The sequence below is a fragment of the Aptenodytes patagonicus genome, chromosome 1 (genome assembly GCF_965638725.1).
Source record: "Aptenodytes patagonicus chromosome 1, bAptPat1.pri.cur, whole genome shotgun sequence".
In the NCBI taxonomy this organism is placed as follows: Eukaryota; Metazoa; Chordata; class Aves; order Sphenisciformes; family Spheniscidae; genus Aptenodytes; species Aptenodytes patagonicus.
The window spans coordinates 151,530,431-151,549,780 of NC_134949.1; the positions used below are offsets into that span (position 1 = coordinate 151,530,431).

At 41.3% G+C, this 19,350-nt stretch overlaps 1 protein-coding gene across 1 annotated transcript in view; it reads left to right on the plus strand.

Annotated features, from left to right (window-relative positions):
- OCA2 (OCA2 melanosomal transmembrane protein) overlaps positions 1–19,350 on the plus strand; it is a 182,661-nt gene that overhangs the window by 127,399 nt on the left and 35,912 nt on the right. The window contains exon 22 of the mRNA XM_076328905.1: positions 9,619–9,712. Coding sequence (XP_076185020.1) covers positions 9,619–9,712 — 94 coding nt within the window. The remainder of the gene's footprint in view (positions 1–9,618; positions 9,713–19,350) is intronic.

Below are 19,350 nucleotides of genomic sequence, written 5' to 3' on the forward strand. Positions count from 1 at the left end.
CTATCAGACAGAACAAGACAAGGAAGCTATAGCAGGCTTCAAAACACTTAAGTGCAGAATGTAATACTGGCTTATCTACTTTCCTTCCTCTGCAGACACTTTCCAGCTAATACCCTCTTTTCTACACCTTGAGTGGTGCAGCAGAGAGGAGGACAAAATACCCTCAATCTGCAATATTCTTATTGATTCATATTGATGAATCAGACCCTCTGTATGATGCAGAAGAAAGTTATAATCATGCCCTAGATATTATTTGTACATATATTAATAAATATATGTAGTACAGTTGCAGTTAGTGCACCTAAATGAAAGAGGGGCACTAGCAGGAGTTATGGAAGCGTGTGTATCTAAGTGTGTTTTCAAAAAGACACTTAGACCATAGCAAAATGTAACAGGTAGGCTCCAATTGAAAGTCAATTTGAGTTAAGTTGGAATCTGAATTTAAAGCAACTGGATATTCTAAAATAACTTAATGGAGGGACACATTTTTTTTTTTTAGTAATATCTTGTTCTGCTCAACTTCAAAGTAAGTTGTGATAAAGTTGAATAATGTATTTTTATGCCAGGTGTCTATACATGGAACTATTTTTCAATATTTGGTCCCTAATAGTGCCACATGTGGAGAAGCTGTGAAATGGAGCTGACATAGTTTTAGCCTCTGAATCTAAAAATCAGAGAGAAAAAAGTGTGTAAGCTCGGGCTTGCATGCAGCATTAAAGGCTTTAAATGGAACCTACCTGAATATGTGTTTCAGGGCAGGAGGGAATGGCGTGTCAGAGTACATTGCTGACACTATCCCTCGTTATATTAGTTTATTTTACCCTTGTATTGGGTAACTTGACTTCGAGGAGAGAGAGGACCTTAGTGATCACCTCAGGTTTTATGTCTCTCTTACAGATGTCTGGATTTGAAAGAAGCTTATGGATTTCTTTATGTTGTTAAAGTAACAAGTGCAGGATGTTCAGCAACCTGCCTTATTTATTTCACACTTCTGGTAGAAACGTAACGAACTTAAATTTCACCTTTTCCTCTCATAGCAAAAAGAAAGAAATGAGCATTGAATAATGCAATACTTACAGTAACTGTCCTGCTGGTGGTATAGTACTGGTGATAAAATGGTAAATTTCACCTGATTAAAAGTGTTGGATTGAATGCAGTTCAATGAACTTTTTGGATAAGTTAACTCAAAACTTTGATTTAAAGCATTTTTTTTTCTTTTTCCTATAAACTCCATGTGTATGTAGTTGTGCAGAAACATCCCATTCAAAATGTTTTCAAATGGGTAAAATTAAAAAATGTTGATATCATATGACTGCAATCTATAACATACGACAATGTTGAATGAGTTCATGCATGCCTTTTCCCCCTTACTGCCTATGACTTGAAGTTCCTTGTTATTTTAGGGGCTGTTAATGGTTTAATTTCTGAAAAGCTATGAAGGCTGTCTCCTGTAAGGCTAATCATAGAATCATAGAATCATTAAGGTTGGAAAGGACCTCTAAGATCATCGAGTCCAACCGTCAACCCAACACCACTATGCCCACTAAACCATGTCCCTAAGCGCCTCATCTACTCATCTTTTTAATACTTCCAGGGATGGGGACTCCACCACTTCCCTGGGCAGCCTGTTCCAATGTTTCACCACTCTTTCAGTAAAGACATTTTTCCTCACGTCCAATCTAAACCTCCCCTGGCGCAACTTGAGGCCATTTCCTCTCGTCCTATTGCTTGTTACTTGGGAGAAGAGACCGACACCCACCTTGCTACAACCTCCTTTCAGGGAGTTGTAGAGAGCGATGAGGTCTCCCCTCAGCCTCCTTTTCTCCAGGCTAAACAACCCCAGTTCCCTCAGCCGCTCCTCAGAAGACTTGTTCTCCAGACCCCTCACCAGCCTCGTTGCCCTCCTCTGGACACGCTCCAGCACCTCGATGTCCTTCTTGTAGTGAGGGGCCCAAAACGGAACACAGTATTCAAGGTGCAGCCTCACCAGGGCCGAGTACAGGGGCACGATCACTTCCCTACTCCTGCTGGCCACACTATTTCTGATACAGGCCAGGATGCCATTGGCCTTCTTGGCCGCCTGGGCACACTGCCGGCTCATGTTCAGCTGGCTGTCAACCAGCACCCCCAGGTCCTTTTCCGACAGGCAGCTTTCCAGCCACTCTTCCCCAAGCCTGTAGCGCTGCATGGAGTTGTTGTGGCCGAAGGGCAGGACCCGGCTCTTGGCCTTGTTGAACCTCATACAGTTGGCCTTGGCCCATCGATCCAGCCTGTCCAGGTCCCTCTGCAGAGCCTTCCCACCCTCGAGCAGATCAACACTCCCGCCCAACTTGGTGTCGTCTGCAAACTTACTGAGGGTGCACTCAATCCCCTCATCCAGATCATTGATAAAGATATTGAACAAGACCGGCCCCAGTACTGAGCCCTGGGGAACACCGCTCGTGACCGGCCGCCAACTGGATGTAACTCCATTCACCACAACTCTCTGGGCCCGGCCGTCCAGCCAGTTTTTGATGCAGCGCAGAGTACACCTGTCTAAGCCGTGAGCCACCAGCTTCTCTAGGAGAATGCTGTGGGAGACAGTGTCAAAGGCCTTACTGAAGTCCAGGTAGACCACATCCACAGCCTTTCCCTCACCCACTAGGCGGGTCACCTGGTCATAGAAGGAGATCAGGTTGGTCAAGCAGGACCTGCCTCTCATGAACCCGTGCTGGCTAGGCCTGATCCCCTGGTTGTCCCGCTCATGCCTTGTGAGCGCCCTCAAGATGAACCGCTCCATGATCTTCCCCGGCACCGAGGTCAGGCTGACAGGCCTGTAGTTCCCCGGATCCTCCTTCCGGCCCTTCTTGTAGGTGGGTGTCACATTGGCAAGCCTCCAGTCATCCGGGACCTCCCCCGTTAACCAGGACTGCTGATAGATGATGGAGAGTGGATTGGCGAGCTCCTCTGCCAGCTCCCTCAGCACTCTCGGGTGGATCCCATCCAGCCCCATAGACTTGTGAGCATCCAGGTGGCGTAGCAGGTTGTTAACTGCTTCCTCTTGGATTACGGGGGGTTCATCCTGCTCGCCGTCCCTGTCTTCCAGCTCGGGGGGCCGAGTACCCTGAAGATAACTGGTCTGCCTGTTAAAGACTGAGGCAAAGAAGGCATTGAGTACCTCAGCCTTTTCCTCATCCTCGGTGACAATGTTCCCTCCCGCATCCAATAAAGGATGGAGATTCTCCTTGGCTCTCTTCTTGTCATTAATATATTTGTAAAAACAGTTTTTGTTGTCTCTAATGACAGCAGCCAGATTGCGTTCTAGCTGGGCTTTTGCCTTTCTCATTTCTTCTCTGCATGACCTAATGAGATCCCTGTACTCGTTATCAAAACCATAACTATCCATTGTTCACTTCTGAGCCAGATTTGTTACATTTACTCAGTTTGTGCTTTAAGTAGAGAAATGGAATATGCTATGGAAAGGAAGCCGCACATGTCAGTCTACCTATATCTAACGATGTGAAGCATATGGGTGACTGCACAGAGTTTGCTTTTGAAAATGGATGGGAAGCAAAGAGCTGGCTTCCATCAATAAGTTTTGCTTTGACACTATAACGGGATGGTTGGATTACAGCAAAAAGCAGGGCTGAGAATCCTCACCCTAAAATTATTCATGATTCTGTAGCAAACTCCTGGTTTTAGAGTGAGAGCCCTTGTCTGGGACAAAGCAGTGCAAACGGCTGTGTCTGTGTCAAACTGGGCCTTGCACAGGTGTTTGTCCAAAGTCAGGGAAAAGCTGTTCTAAGGGCTTGTGTTGACATGAAAACAGGGTAGACTTTCTGCTTCTGCATTAGCTAACCAGAGATACAGAGAAGAGAAAAATGCAGAAAGTCTATCAGTTAAGCACAGGTGTAGCTTGTTATCCACTGTCGGAGCACGTGGAGAGGAAGTGGTCTGTAATGCTCACAACAAAGAAAGACTTTTCTGTAAGCAACCCACTCAAGTTTGCTGTTGCACGAGGTACTATCTCCTTTATATTTGAGAAAGTTACTATTTATAAAGGCTGCTCATGCTAGGCCAAATAGCTTTATTAGTGATAATCCCTTCCTCTTGATTTCTCAGAGCTTTGAGTAATAAACACTAATCCTGCCGGGCACTTTGAGGTGATTCTTCAGGCAAACATATTAATGCAGCAAACCGAAGGGTTAGGCTTGCTCTTGAGGGGGGAATACCAAAGAGACACCTGCGAACTAATGTTATTTAGATATAATAGATGTGCTGCTGACAAGTAAAAATTAGCAGCTGAGAAGGAGGCTTAAAGTGAGAGGAAACATGTTATTGATGCAAACTCTCTCCCTTTTTTTGTTTTGATTCTTCCCCAATTTCCCAGCCCGTTCCTTTAGTAAGCTTAATCCATTCTCCCAGCATTGATTTTCAGTGCATTGCAGATTATAGCCACCCGGGCAAACTCTGTTTACTGAGGGAGAGGCTGTCTGAACCCAAGGGAGGTGCATTATGTGTGGTGTGCAGGTTCTGGGTTTGAATTTGACAGTCTCTGAAGGAGCGATGTAGCATAGGGTGATAACTGAACACTGGGTTTAGAAGAAGTAGCTACAAATGGAAGCAGAAGGCTGGAAGAAGCAGGGCTGGTGAATACTGCGGGTATCAAATCAGGCTTAACAAACCTTCTAAACGTCTTCCTGCTTGTAGCTTGTAGCTGGAGATGCAAAGGCACCTTTTAATATGTGAGTTTTGGATCTTTCTTGATAGATTTATTCTTATTAACCAAAACTATTGAATACTTTCTTATACTCTTATACTTTGAGTTGATTTCACATTCCCTAAAGATATTAAAGCCTTGAGAAATATCAGAAAGATACTTTAATGTCACCTTTTCTGGACAGAAACAATAGAAGACCTTCTACTGTGCTTCTGCAATGATTGTGCAAAGCCAGGGCAAGTCTATGGAAAAATGAGTATGATCCATGAGGATTCCTCTGTCATTTTCTTTGTAGCCTAGGCAGCAGCAGCTCTTTAAGTGACATGTCTGTATCTTCCTATGATCACGCTTCAAAGTGAGAATTTTTTTTTGCATTAAGAAAAAGGCCTTTCTTGATTTCATGCTCATGAATTATTAAGCGTAGTTAGTATTGACAATAATGCCTGTAGTCTACCAAGAATAAAAGGCAGAATAGATATGCAGGATAAAATGTATGGCTTATCTCATACATATCACATACTGTTGATATTAGAAATATAATATTTAATTCATTGTAATGAATCCAGTTTCTTAATAACCATCTGCCTTGTGATAAAGGATGAGTTACAGTAGGAGTCATCAAAACAGGTTGCTTATTACAATGTTATTCTTTGATACAGTTCACCTGTGTGTTATTACATTTTGAGCATACAAACAAGCAAGTAAGAATCTTTGCTATGCTTTTTAAGCTTAATTATTTTTAAGATTGAAGATGATGTGAAGATGAAGTCAAGATTGGCTGAAGTCCTAGAAAATGCTTATTCTTCATTTGCATCAACTGGAATGAATTTAACATGTGTAGGTTTCCATATACATTAACCTAGTCTCAAGTTTTCCATGATTCAGAGGTCACAGTGTTGCTGTTTCACTACTGACTTAAACATCTGCAGTGGAGACAGATGTTCCTGGGAGGAGAAACAAAAGTTTGCCTCTTTCATTAATTTCAGCATAGCTTTTTGAAGCCTGCTGAGCCAATACCTAATTAAACCTCACACATGCTCCAAACAAATGAAAAAGAAATGCTGCTCCTTTCACATAACGTTTAAGGTGACAATTTCCCCTCAAGTGAAATTTACTTGGGGAAATCAATTCATTGCTGAAGCAGAAACCCTTTCCATAATACTTCATTATGCGAAGGCATTACTATAGCCCATGTACAGTATAGGACAGCGCATGCTGTTTGGAGATCTCGACTGTAGAATCATAGAATCATAGAATCATTAAGGTTGGAAAAGACCTCTAAGATCATCGAGTCCAACCAGCAACCCAACACCACCATGCCCACTAAACCATGTCCCTAAGCGCCTCATCTACATGTCTTTTTAATACCCCCAGGGATGGGGACTCAACCACTTCCCTGGGCAGCCTGTTCCAATGTTTAACCAGTCTTTCAGTAAAGACGTTTTTCCTCACGTCCAATCTAAACCTCCCCTGGCGCAACTTGAGGCCATTTCCTCTCGTCCTATTGCTTGTTACTTGGGAGAAGAGACCGACACCCACCTCGCTACAACCTCCTTTCAGGGAGTTGTAGAGAGCGATGAGGTCTCCCCTCAGCCTCCTTTTCTCCAGGCTAAACAACCCCAGTTCCCTCAGCCGCTCCTCAGAAGACTTGGTCTCCAGACCCCTCACCAGCCTCGTTGCCCTCCTCTGGACACACTCCAGCACCTCGATGTCCTTCTTGTAGTGAGGGGCCCAAAACAGAACACAGTATTTGAGGTGCGGCCTCACCAGGGCCGAGTACAGGGGCACGATCACTTCCCTACTCCTGCTGGCCACACTATTTCTGATACAGGCCAGGATGCCATTGGCCTTCTTGGCCGCCTGGGCACACTGCCGGCTCGTGTTCAGCTGGCTGTCGACCAACACTCCCAGGTCCTTTTCCGACAGGCAGCTTTCCAGCCACTCTTCCCCAAGCCTGTAGCACTGCATGGGGTTGTTGTGGCCGAAGTGCAGGACCCGGCACTTGGCCTTGTTGAACCTCATACAGTTGGCCTGGGCCCATCGATCCAGCCTGTCCAGGTCCCTCTGCAGAGCCTTCCTACCCTCGAGCAGATCAACACTCCCGCCCAACTTGGTGTCGTCTGCAAACTTACTGAGGGTGCACTCAATCCCCTCATCCAGATCATTGATAAAGATATTGAACAAGACCGGCCCCAAAACTGAGCCCTGTGGAACACCGCTCATGACCGGCCGCCAACTGGATGTAACTCCATTCACCACAACTCTCCGGGCCCGGCCGTCCAGCCAGTTTTTGATGCAGCGCAGAGTACACCTGTCTAAGCCGTGAGCCGCCAGCTTCTCTAGGAGAATGGTGTGGGAGTATCTAGTCACAGCCATGGGACAAGTGCAGTTTAAGTCCTGTTTCTTTAATTTGAAGGCAGAGTTATATTCTTTGTCTACACTAATTTCATTCTGATGGTGAAGTCTGATTGTGCTACACGTAGAGCAGAAACCTCTTATGAAATGTTTGGAGGCTGTAGACTACTGATTAGTTTTGGAATTTAAAATTCCTTAAGTGTTCCTGCCTGACTCCTTTAATAACATCAGCTGTATTCATTTGTTCTGTTTTTGCATTAAGCCACACGTTTTGCGTCTTGGCTTTCGCATGTCAGAGCCTATCAGGAATGCTGATGTTCCAAGTTCAATTTCATATCTTTAAACATGCATTAAAGTAACTAAAATATGCTTTGGGGCAAAGACAGGCGAAGGGAAATGAGCTGTGCAGTTCCTAATGACCAGTGCTAGCCTAGACACCATTTTTTAAAGGTTTCTGGCCCTCTGGTAAGGTTAGTCATCTTTTCTCTCCACACCTGAAGCACATGGCTGGGTACGTGATTCACTGAGTATGACAAGAAGCCTAGGTCACAAATAGCCCTTGGTGTCTCACGAGAATGCTCCACGATGTTTTTATGGTCTGTAGGGATACCCTTCTATTGATGTGCAGTTCCACTAACATCAGCAGAGCTCCTCATAGACAGAGAGGACCTCTGCACCCAGCTCCAGCTCCTTTGCAAGGTCAAAGCCTTAAAAACAGAGCAAGTAGGAAGTAGCTCACCTAGCATAGCAGAGCATCCTGGGGTGAATAAGAATCATGCTTTCTCTTTGAACTCAATTGGAAAATCTTAACTTGCCCACACAAGGGCTTTTTCTTGGAAAGGTTTGGCTTCCATGAAATCAACTTAAAAAAAAAAAGTTCTGAGTGACTTTTTGGGGTTTAGTTGTTTCTCAAAGTTGTTGCTCTGTCCCTAGAAGGACCAGTCAAAAACCTGTATCTCGGTATCCACTGACTCTGGTATGACTTTTAATCCAAACTAGGATCAAAATTATCACAATCAAGCTCTTTCTGCTTCCCTTTTTTTAATTAAAAGAGGAAGATCTTCCTTCCTCCAATGTTTCCACATCACATCTTTTCTCTCCTTTTCCTTACTTCTGAACTCTGTCACTTCAGTTTATCTGAATTTAAGAGTGTTCTATTATTTTTTAAGAATATTTTTAGAAGTCTGCTTATTTTGTGTGCACTTTCAGGTGCAGAAGACCATATGGGTACCATGTGTGAATACTTAGGGGAATAATCCTTCTCCCTTTATTCTGACCTTTTCTTTGGTAAATTGATCTCTGGGTGACCTGAAACATTTACTAAGTCTAAGCAATTAACTGGAGCATTAATTGCCTTCTGATCTGTTTCCCTCAGAGTCAGTCCAGAAGACTGGTCTCCACTGAGCAGTAATGTTTAACAGGGCCAAAATGAGAAGAGTGACTATATGCCAATGGGAGCAAAGGAAGACTTGTGCTTAGAATAATGGATTGTTAATGTAATGATGTATGACAAAAGAGATTACTTGCCATAGCATACAAAAATTTTCCCCTAGATCGCTACCTCTTTTGTTCAAAATTTCAGTTAAGGAACAGAATGTAGGAGTCACTGTCACTTCCTGAGTCATGCTTAAGATCAGAAATATTTGCTGAAGACATCTGCTTTTTCAAGTCAAATATACAACACTTCTTAAGTCTGAAGTATGACTCATGGGAAAGCTATAGAAAATGGGTCAGTCTTTCTGAGCTCTGAATACCTGACTTCTTTACATTGCCACATTGTTGAAAGTTTAGAGAAAACGCAGGAATAAATTAGTTACTGGAAAAGGCTTAGGCGAAAAGAGAAGTATGTAGTTCTTCCAAGAGGATAGATACACATTATAAACATGGCATATTATTTTCCTTTGGTGTGTTCCTCTCTTTAGGGGACCTGTATAATGTAATTTGGTGAAGTTCACTGAATAAAGTTATGTTCTTTTATGAATTAAAGAACCATAGTCGTTTAGTAAGCAAACTTTGTATCTGTGGTGATCCTTTTCCCTTAGCAGAGAGATGTGAAACAGATCCATTCCCCTCCATTGTCCCACTTATTGTGTTTTAAATTTCTGTTAAAAAAAAGTCTTAGCAATTAGTTACCCTCTGTATAAAAAAGACACTAATTTGTCAATGTCAAGTTTGTGTAAGGAAAAAAGGCACCCTCAAACTATCTCATCCTTTGTTTTCAGACCATCTGATGGCACCTTCCTGTATGTAAAACCAAAATCATCAAGTTTATCTGAATGCAAGTCTCTGGTGTCATTTTGACAACTGCTAGATCGGTGTTATGTTCCTTCCCTATTTTTCTGGCTTATGTAGAATCAGAGAACGGTACCAGGCTTATCTTTCAAAGCGTGAAGCTATTTATAGGATGTGGAGATACTGTCTGTATGTTTCTTTTCAAGCCTATGCAACAGAAATTGATTTTTCTTTTCTAACTAGTACAACTTAGGACTTCAGCACAGAATAAACAGAGGAAGGGTAAGAAACAGAGCACAACTATAAACTGGTATTTGTTTTCTGAACTGCAGGTAATGGTACATTGATTGGAGCATCTGCGAACGTTGTTTGTGCAGGAATTGCTGAACAGCATGGTTATGGCTTCTCTTTCATGGAGTTTTTCAGGTACAATTTTGAACTTCTCAACTTAAACCTGTCATTTTTTTTTTTTTCTCTAGGCAAATAATGGATCTTCCAAGGAGAAAATCTGGAGAAAGGGTCTATAAAACAGACCTGTGTTCCTAATTTACTTTTAGCAACTGAAATGTGGGTGGAGGGCAGATCACTTTATTTTTGCGTACAGTGGATAGAATGCATAAAGGTGGTGGGAGCACAGTTTATCTTTAGTTCTGTAGTGATACTAAATTGTTGCTTTGTTGGTAAATGCAGTTTAAATGTAGTTTATCACCTGCACATTTTCACAGACAGTCTGTCGCCAGGAGAAAGTGGGATGTCCCAGTTTAGACTGAGTAGAACTTTACTCCACGATCCAATGAGTAAACCTGTTTCTCTAGAAGCAATTACTTCTTTTGACCAGCTGCTTAGCAGCTATGAGTGAAAGTGTGATGTGCAGCTAGTAACAGCTCAAGTTGTTGTTTAATAATTGTTTAATTAATAATTAATAATTGTTGTTTAATAATGGAAGTTCCTCTGCAGGTCATTCATCAGCAGGTTTTTAAGGGACAAGATGTACTTAATGTACTTAATGCATAAAACAGTTCAATATTTTTCCAAACAACTCCAGTTTTTGAGACTGTGGTTGCAAGGTCTAAATGAAAACTGGCAAATAGAGACTTAGACATGAAGTTAAAGTTTAAAGTGTAGTTGATTTAACTAAAACATAATTCCTTGCTTATTTTTCTGCATATTTAGGGCAAAGGATACTGTTAAGTTCACACCAACATTTTTTTCTCTTTTTTCTTTACATTGTTTATTTTAGTTTCTTAGCTCTATCAACTTTCCTTTATATTGTTTACCTCAAAGCCTTCAAACCTGTGTAATTAATGTGATTAATTATACGGGAGTGTCTGGAGCAGAGCCTATGATAACCCGAAAAAGAAAGATGATCTGAACTGTTCTTTCTAAAATTCTTGCTATGAGCACATGCTGCTCATAGCACAGTTTCTCTCTTCACCCATAGTCTTCTGATGATATGTTTTAGAAAGACAGAATGCCTATCAAATCAAAGTCTTGGTTGTCAGGACCTTTGAGACTGCAGTACAGTCTTACGTAGTATACAGTGATAGCTAACAGACTTCTTGGAAGTCAAGCCCTTGTACAAAAAAGATGGTGATACAGCAATAATGGGCTTGTGGATTGTTCTGTCCATGTTTCGCAGGTGTTCAGCTTGTCATTTGGGGATTTAACTTGTATTTAGCATTAACAATGTTTCTTCTATGTAGATTTTGTAATGGAAACTTCTTAAAGCTTCCATGACACTGACTGAGTATCTAAGCAGAAACAAGGATGCAAAGCCTGACTAGTGTCTTCAGCAGTGTTCACTGGAATGTGTTCTGTGGGAAGATTGAAGACAATACACAGATGTTCTGAAATTACCTTCCATACGTGTGCTTTCAGTGGAAACGATTACTGGGGAAGGCTGTGGCCACTGTGAGCAAAGATGTGAGAACTGAATCCAGAGTGGTCACAGGAAGATAGCAATGGATATTAATTAGCAGAAAGAAAATAAAAGCCGGCTTTTGCTGGTTTCTTCTCAATCACCGAGCAGGTAGATCATGAGCTCCTTTATAATTTGTCTTAGGAAAATATTTGTTTCAGTCGAATGTGCCCCAATTAAATATTTTCTGAGGCTTCTCCTGGCATTAAGAGGTATTATATGTATCCCTTGAGGATTTTGATCCTGCTTACTTTTATTTATGAAGGTTGTTTCAAAGCATGAAGTGATTTTTCTGCATTTCTTCCCTGTTTGCCCAGGATCACTCATTAGGTTTCACATCCCTATTCAGGGTCCTCTGTGGTGCTTCTACCAGTATAGACACAGATTGTTACTCTCTCATCTTGCAAACCCTGTGAGTCACCAGGGAAAAATCATGGATACCATGTATGGGGAGATGATGGCCCTGTGCTGCCTGGCTTTTGCTAAGTTTTATTCAGTGCAACTTGGGCTGGTATTGCTTTGTCCTTCTCAAGTGTCTCTGTGCAGGAAACCCATGACATGTCTGTCCTGGGTGGCATCTGGGGTCATAGAGCACAGTATGCTACTTCCCATACCCTTCCTCACTACCTGCATGCTAAGCCAAAATTATGCAACTATGATTAATGTGGGCTTTTGCTAGAAGCAGCTTGTTTTGCAAAACATGTTTTGACATGGTGGTCTGAGGAGGAACTCTGGGCAGGGTTGCTAAGCACGTCTGGTGAGTACACCTTGACACAGCAGGGGCGGAGAGGCTCTGGAGGCTGTGGGTGCCTAGTGGTGAGAGGCATCATGATGACTCTGTGTAGAGAGAGAATGGAAAAGGCAAGAACCAGGCTCTGTGCCCTGTAAGAGGGCTGATGGGCTCATGACCTTTCCCATGTGTGTCTTAGCGCAGTGGCACTTGGTACAGTTCGAGGTTCCTCTTCTCTTTTTTAAGAGGGGAGCAGTGGCAGCCCAGCTGGTGAGTTGTACAATGCTATTCTGCTGCCCAGCCAGAGCCAGAGGTCACCAGGTGTGATAACTTGCCTCGAATGCTGTGGTCTGACCAGCTCGATGTGCTTCTATCTATCTGGAGTGCCTTCAGCAGAAGAAATCCTGTGCCAGGGGGGTGCATGCCTGAATGACCATGAATACTATAGTCTGTCAGAAACCTAACATCCTGGGGAAAGTCCTCCTTCAAAGCCACATCTAATTGCTTCCTTCCTTGGATCAAGAGTCCTACCTCCCCAAGGACCTGGGGGCACTCATCTCCTTCCAGATTGCTGGACATAGCTGGATGTAAGGGGAAGACAGCCAGCCTTGGTGTCCCATCCTCACCATCCAAGCAACTCAGGCCCATGTGCTGGAAGTGCTGTGCCTGTAAGGAGGTCCCAGTAGGATGGCATTTAGGTGGGAAAAATTATACTGACAAAGGAGGGAGGAAGGCATAGGTCCTCCCTCCCTGTGGTGAAGCACTTTAAAGCAGCCTGGTGTCCAGAGACAGGTTGAGGTTGGTTGAGGAGATACCAGGTCCCAACCATACATGCCTGGCTGCGCGTGTGCTGGCCAGTGTCACCAAGTATCTTACCCAGAACGCATTTAGGTTTTGTTCCCTTCTCCCACATTACCCGTCAACACATGTAGAAACCAGTTCTGTCTGAACAGTGCTCACAGAGGGAACAGCAAGATTGCCTGTGAGAAAAGATCCCTCGGTTGCTATGAATTCAACTTGTTGTTTCTGGCCCTTGTGAGCTTTTCTTGATACTTCATTATGTTCCATTGAAATCAGAAGGTCCCCATGTCCCTTAGAATATACAAATGCGGTAATAAACTTACTTTATCACCATGAAAGTATTTTTGCCTTTGAATCTGTTATAAATGGTGGTAGGGCAACAAAAAGGGGCTTCTACTGGTATATCAGCAGCAAAAGGAAGATTAGGGGACATGTGAGCCTGCCACTGAATGGGAAAATGACCTGCTGACAAAGGACATGGAGAAGGCAGAGGTTCTCAGCACTGTGATCAGCAGCACAAAGTCCAGCTGGAGGTCTCACTCCCCAGGGTGCTTGTGAAGCCCAGTGGTGCCTTCCAAGCTCAGCCATTCTGGGATTCAGCTTTTAACCAGCCCCAGAAATCTGAAGGCAAATAATGAATAACTGCCACTGGGTGATTCATTTGGACCACCTCAAATTCAAAGGAAAGGAAGCAATGTTAAGACAAAAAGAAAATTGAAAGTCCTAGGAAGATCAAGCTCAGAAGTAGCAATTTGCTTAAAGATGCCCTTGCATTTTTGGAATCAGTCCAGCCAAATTACACTCCTTTTCCACCTTGGAAACTTCCTCATCAAACTGTATTTATGTGTTTTAATCTCTCCTTCTGAAAAAATCTTATATGTACCCTAATTATTCATTATCCTTCTAGTAATTCAGAAGGCAGAGCTGAACACAATATTCCAGGCACAGTCCTCTTATTTTTTCCCATTTTACAAAGGTAAGATTAAATACAAAATATGGAGCTATTTGCCTTTTCATTGTTAATCTAGGCCATTTCAAATTCCTGTTTAATTTACTATTCACTGTTAAATCCAAGTCTCTTTCAGCTTTCATGTTACTTACTTGAGTGTGAGTATATTTGTTTCCCCGCGCCCCTAGTTCTTATACTTTTCCTACATTATGTTTCTAATTAACATATCATCAATGGGCAGAGATAAAAGGGAATTCGTGTGCTATGTGATCTAGTAAGTGAATTGAAGGACAGACATAAAGACAAATATTTAAGTGGTAAAAATAGAAATAATTGTGAGCCAGTGGGGTTTGGAAAAGGAGATAGAGAGCAGTGGGATATTTGCTGTACATGGTCAAGGGTAAGCATCAGAACAAACAAATGAGCATTGTGCCTCTGGAGAGAAGAGCAATTTTTCTGGTAGTCTTGACCCTGTAGAAAGCATCAGATGTGTTAATAATATGAAGGCAACTGCTCAGGGACAGCATATATGAGTAAGCAGAAGGCAGGAAAAGATAATATGCGTATTATGATTTTTAGTCTAGCTATCAGAAAAACATTAGATCATAAATAAGAGCTTAACATAAAGGAAAACCCCAAATGTAGGACAATACTATTTCTCTTGGCAAATGGTCAGATAAGGACAGTATAGTCTTGTTGCCTGAATGATTTCCAGAGGTTAAGATAGTGATTTTATATCCATTAAGACTGTAGAATAATCAAGAGAGCTTTGTTTTTATCGAGGAATAAGATAAAAGAAATAGCATTGCAAATGTCTCTTCTAATCTAGATTCTTCATTTTCATGTTAGTTTTTTAATTTTTACTAATATATGTCTGAGTTTGTTTGTTGCAATATAGCATTCCACTAGCTCAGTCCACCCTATGGAATATGAAAACGACTCACAGAAATCTTTTTGTTACCAATGAAAAATTTGGTTCCAGCTTCATTTCGTAAGAAGTTCTCATTGCTGTAGGGGCTTTAATTATCTGTTTCTACTTGCTAATAAAATTGCCAGCTTGATTTTAATTTTCTCTTTAAGGGAGTCATTTATAACCTTATAAAGATACATAGTATTTCAAACATAAAATAAGTCATGTTCCTTCATCCTGTTGTAATTCAATAGCAATCACCCCTGTGTGTCTGTGATACATGATGTGATAAAAAAGAGAATCACAGATAAATGCTGAACCTATTTGACACAAAAAGAAAGTGGGTATTATGGGAAATACTCTAATTTTATTTCAAAGCAGATTTTGGCTGACTGTGAATATATCATGGTGCGGGATATATAGATAAGAGAAGAATGGATTGGATAACTTTATGTAATGGGATAATAATATGAGAGGGATGATTTGATACATGATTAAATCAGTCTGCCCAGAGGAACAGGGTACGAGCCTAAGGACCTAATTTAGATTACAGTGGTAAGGTTAGCTGGGATTGATCCTGAAAGCATTGTGCATTTTCAGGTTTTGCATTTTTCTGTCATTGTTCTCCCTTTCTATGTCATCTGAAGAGCTGAATTAATATTCTCTGTCTTCTCTGGGAGTAACAATAATTTGGAAGTGTCAAAAAATATTGGTTTCTGATATCTTAGGAAAGAATTTGTTTTCATCATAGGATTTGTCTTGGGAGATATTCACAGCAAAAATATTTACAGTAGGATATCCCATTTATCCCTGTTTGAGAGCACTCACCCATAAAGACTGTGAAACAGTGCTTCCTGTGAGAACTGTCATGTGGGAGGACAAATGTGATGTTCTTTGCTACTGCCTGTGTATCCTATTTACACAACTTATTGAAAATAACTGTTTTAAAAAACCATTGGGCTCTGTGAAGCCATATAAAAGTCTCTACCTGATTACATGTTAGACAGCTGTAGTCCTTTTCATTCCTGTTAATTTAGTGTCATTTTTCCCTATTTTCTTGCTATTAACACCACTCTATGCCAAACACTGTTGCTGTTTTAAGGCTGGTTCTGATCAGAATAAAACCAGCCCTACTATTTTGGGTGTGAATTTTGGTGATGGAGACTTCACTTGAGCAATGTGGTATCCAAACACCTGAGCACAATTCACCTGTGGACTTTCTGATCAACTGTGCAGCTCCAGAAGATGGAATTTTGGGGTGTTCAAAGTATCTAACGGAGATTCAATGAACTGTTGAGTAAAGGTTTAATGATGTCGTGGTTTAACCTCAGCTGGCAACTGAGCACCACACAGCTGCTTGCTCACTCTCCCCCCCACCCCGGTGGGATGGGGGAGAGAATCAGAATAGTAAAAGTGAGAAAACTCATGGGTTGAGATAAGAACAGTTTAATAATTGAAATAAGATTAATAATAATAATAATAGTAATAATAATAAAAAAATATACAAAGCAAGTGATGCACGATGCAATTGCTCACCACCTGCCGACTGATGCTCAGCCAGTCCCTGAGCAGCGGCCCCCCTGGCCAGCTTTCCCCAGTTTATGTACTGAGCATGACGTCATATGGTATTGGCCAGTTTGGGTCAGCTGTCCTGGCTGTGCCCCCTCCCAGCTTCTTGTGCACCTCCAGCCTTCTCAGTTGGCAGAGTATGGGAAGCTGAAAAGTCCTTGACTAGTGTAAGCACTGCTTAGCAACAACTAAAACATCAGTGTGTTATCAACGTTATTCTCCTCCTAAATCCAAAACACAGCACTGTACCAGCTACTAGGAAGAAAATTAACTCTATCCCAGCCGAAACCAGGACAAATGATTATGATACACAAGTTAGCTCAATCTCATTTCCCACTGCTCTTCTGATCAGTAAGGAAGAGTTGTTGGTCATGGGTTAAATGTTGATATTTGACATGATAACAGATTTCTTCCATTCAAATAAGTGCAAATGCAACACTTGAGCAAAGCCCTCTCAACAAACACGTTAATGTACAATTCCAATTTGGGCAAGTTTTAACTTTTCACAACTTTTGCTTCATAAAATTTCTATCTTTAAAAATCCAGATCTTGTAGGTTTACTATGTTAGCTTTTTTTCATCTTTATCTTGATTTCCTTACATGTGTAAGGAAAATATGAGAAGTGTTTTTTTTTTTAATAGCTCATTTTAATAATAAATTTCAAATCCAGTTACATATGAAAATCTTTATTTATTAATAATCAGACTTAGGGAACCGAGTTTAACAAATGTAATTTAGATTTTAACATCCTATTCACTATTATGCTAGGAAGGGCAAAGCTATAGACAATTTTAATTTTCAGCTGGTCACTCAACAAAGTAGCAAGGTAGTTCAGCATGTATTCATCTTTCAATATTAGGTTCTAGGCTGTGTTTGTTAAGAAGAATGCCAGTTTTCTTTCAGCTATCCAGGAACAATCATTACAAGATTTTAAATTGTCAATGTTGATCTAATGACTGCTCTCAAACAAACAAATGTTACATTGACATCTGTGGCAGTTGAATGAAGTGAATGCTGCTTATTTTAAACAGTTGCATAGCTTACGTCAAACCCCATGAAAGTAAGTATTCCTGCAATAGTGCAATAGTTTGCAGGTGCAAACCATTTTAAGAATAATTCTGAAGTTATGGGTGGGGTTTTTTTTAATGTTTCTTTTGATTTTATTTAAGGTCAAGAAACACTGTAAGTGGAAATATAAATGACTGTGGTTTATTGTGTTTATTTTTAGGAAAAAGGGGGAAAAATACTATTTTGAGCCCTTAAATATGAGGATATTTCCTTTTCCGACTTGAAATAGGATTTATCTGTATCATGTGAAGTTTTTCATGGAGCTTAAAATGCTCCTATGTCTTTTAAGTAGAGCCAATATCTTTGAATTGTTTGGCCTGTGGACATACAAGTATTGCTTTTTTCTTCTCTTATTGCCGTGAAGTCTTTTGGATTAGCAAACTAGTTTCCAGTAAAGGTAGATGGGATTTAAATACTCATCATCTTACTCAGCTTAAAATAAGGTTATGTGATTCCAGTATTAAAATTTTATTATGGTTTATCTTTTAAAGTCTATGAAATGTGTGTGTTTCGTCCTCTAAGTTTTTGAAAACTGACATTAAAAATGCAATTGCAATGATTCAGTGTTTCATTGGGCTCCATAGGAAGCACCGATCCTCCAGACACATAGACATCACTTTAATATTATGGGGTAACCTCATGAAAGTAGTATCTAATCATAGGATCATAGAAAAATCATAGAAAAATTCAGGTTGGAAGGGACCTTAGGAGGTCCAGCCTTAGGCTCAAAGCAGGGTCAGCTATGGGCTGCATAGAAACAGCACAGCCTCTTAGGGCAACCTGCGCCACTGCCTGGCTGTCTCTATGGGGAAAACGTTTCTCCTCTCTTGTTTCAACTTGTGGCAGTTTTCTCTCACCATCCTGCCATGCACCACCGTAAGGAGCTCAGCTTGTAGGTGCTGGGCGCAATGCTAGTGCCCCTGAAGCTGTCTCTTTTCCAGGCTGACCCAGCCCAGCTCCCCCAGACTCTCCTCAAGGGGAAAATGCTCTCCCAGGGCCTTGGGGACCCTATGTGAGGTCCCTCCGGTTTGTCCGTGTCTTTCCTGTGTTGGAGGACCCAAAACTGAATGCAGTGTTTAGATATGGTCTTACGAGCACTATGTAGAAGGGAACAATCCCTTCCCTAGATCTAAGGCCCATTCCCCTTTTCATACAGCCAAGGAGGCTGTTGGCTGCCTTTACTGCCGGGGTTACCGCAGGCTCATGTGCAGATCACCACTCCAGGGCCTTTCTTGCAGAGCTGCTCCCCAGTCGCTCTGTCCCCAGATGGTGGTGTTGCAGGGGCTTTTCTGTCCCCCTGGACAGGACTTGGCATTTGTCCTTGTTGAATTTTATAAGGTTCTGGTCTTCCCGTTCCTCCAGTTTGTCCAAGTCCTGCTGGATGGTGGCCCTGCCTTCCACCTTTTCAACCAATGTAAGATTATAGTCTAGTATTTCCAGTGCAACTTTGCGCAACTGTTGTGGTATGCAATGATATCCAATATAAGTATTCAAAATGGTGCCAATATAAGAAAGAAACTGTTTGCAAGTATCTGTTTGTGTTGAAATAGGAATTTTGATTCAGCCTCACATGTAACTTTTCTTGTTTGGTCTTCTGTGTTGATCTTATTTAAATTATTTGAATAATTTAAAAAAGACCCCTAAATAGGCCCCAAATAGCTTTCAAATAATAGATCTGACTACAAAACATCAACATTGGTTAATTAGGTGAGGTTTTCGAGCAAGGAAACAAATAATAGTAAAATGTGATATATGCGACAAATTTATATGGCTTAAGGTATAAATTACAAAAATGTGCAATGTTCAATTTGTATACTTCCCGTTCAAAACATTATTAATTGAAGATTGCCTCATAAAATCCTCAGTTTCAAGACTTTCATGCTGAAGGTTCCCAGAATGGCTTAAAAGTGATTATAAATTGTATAGTCCGTGCATATATGTATACATAAAACACATGAAGAAATTGAATTAAACTTTTATTGACATAAATTTTGAGTATGGGTCAGTAGTAGCCAAGCATGAATACTGGTACCTCAAGTGAGTAAAATCATTGTAACCCCATATCGTCAAGATACTTGACTGTGGAATGACTATCAGATACAAAAAATTTTTTTTTTTT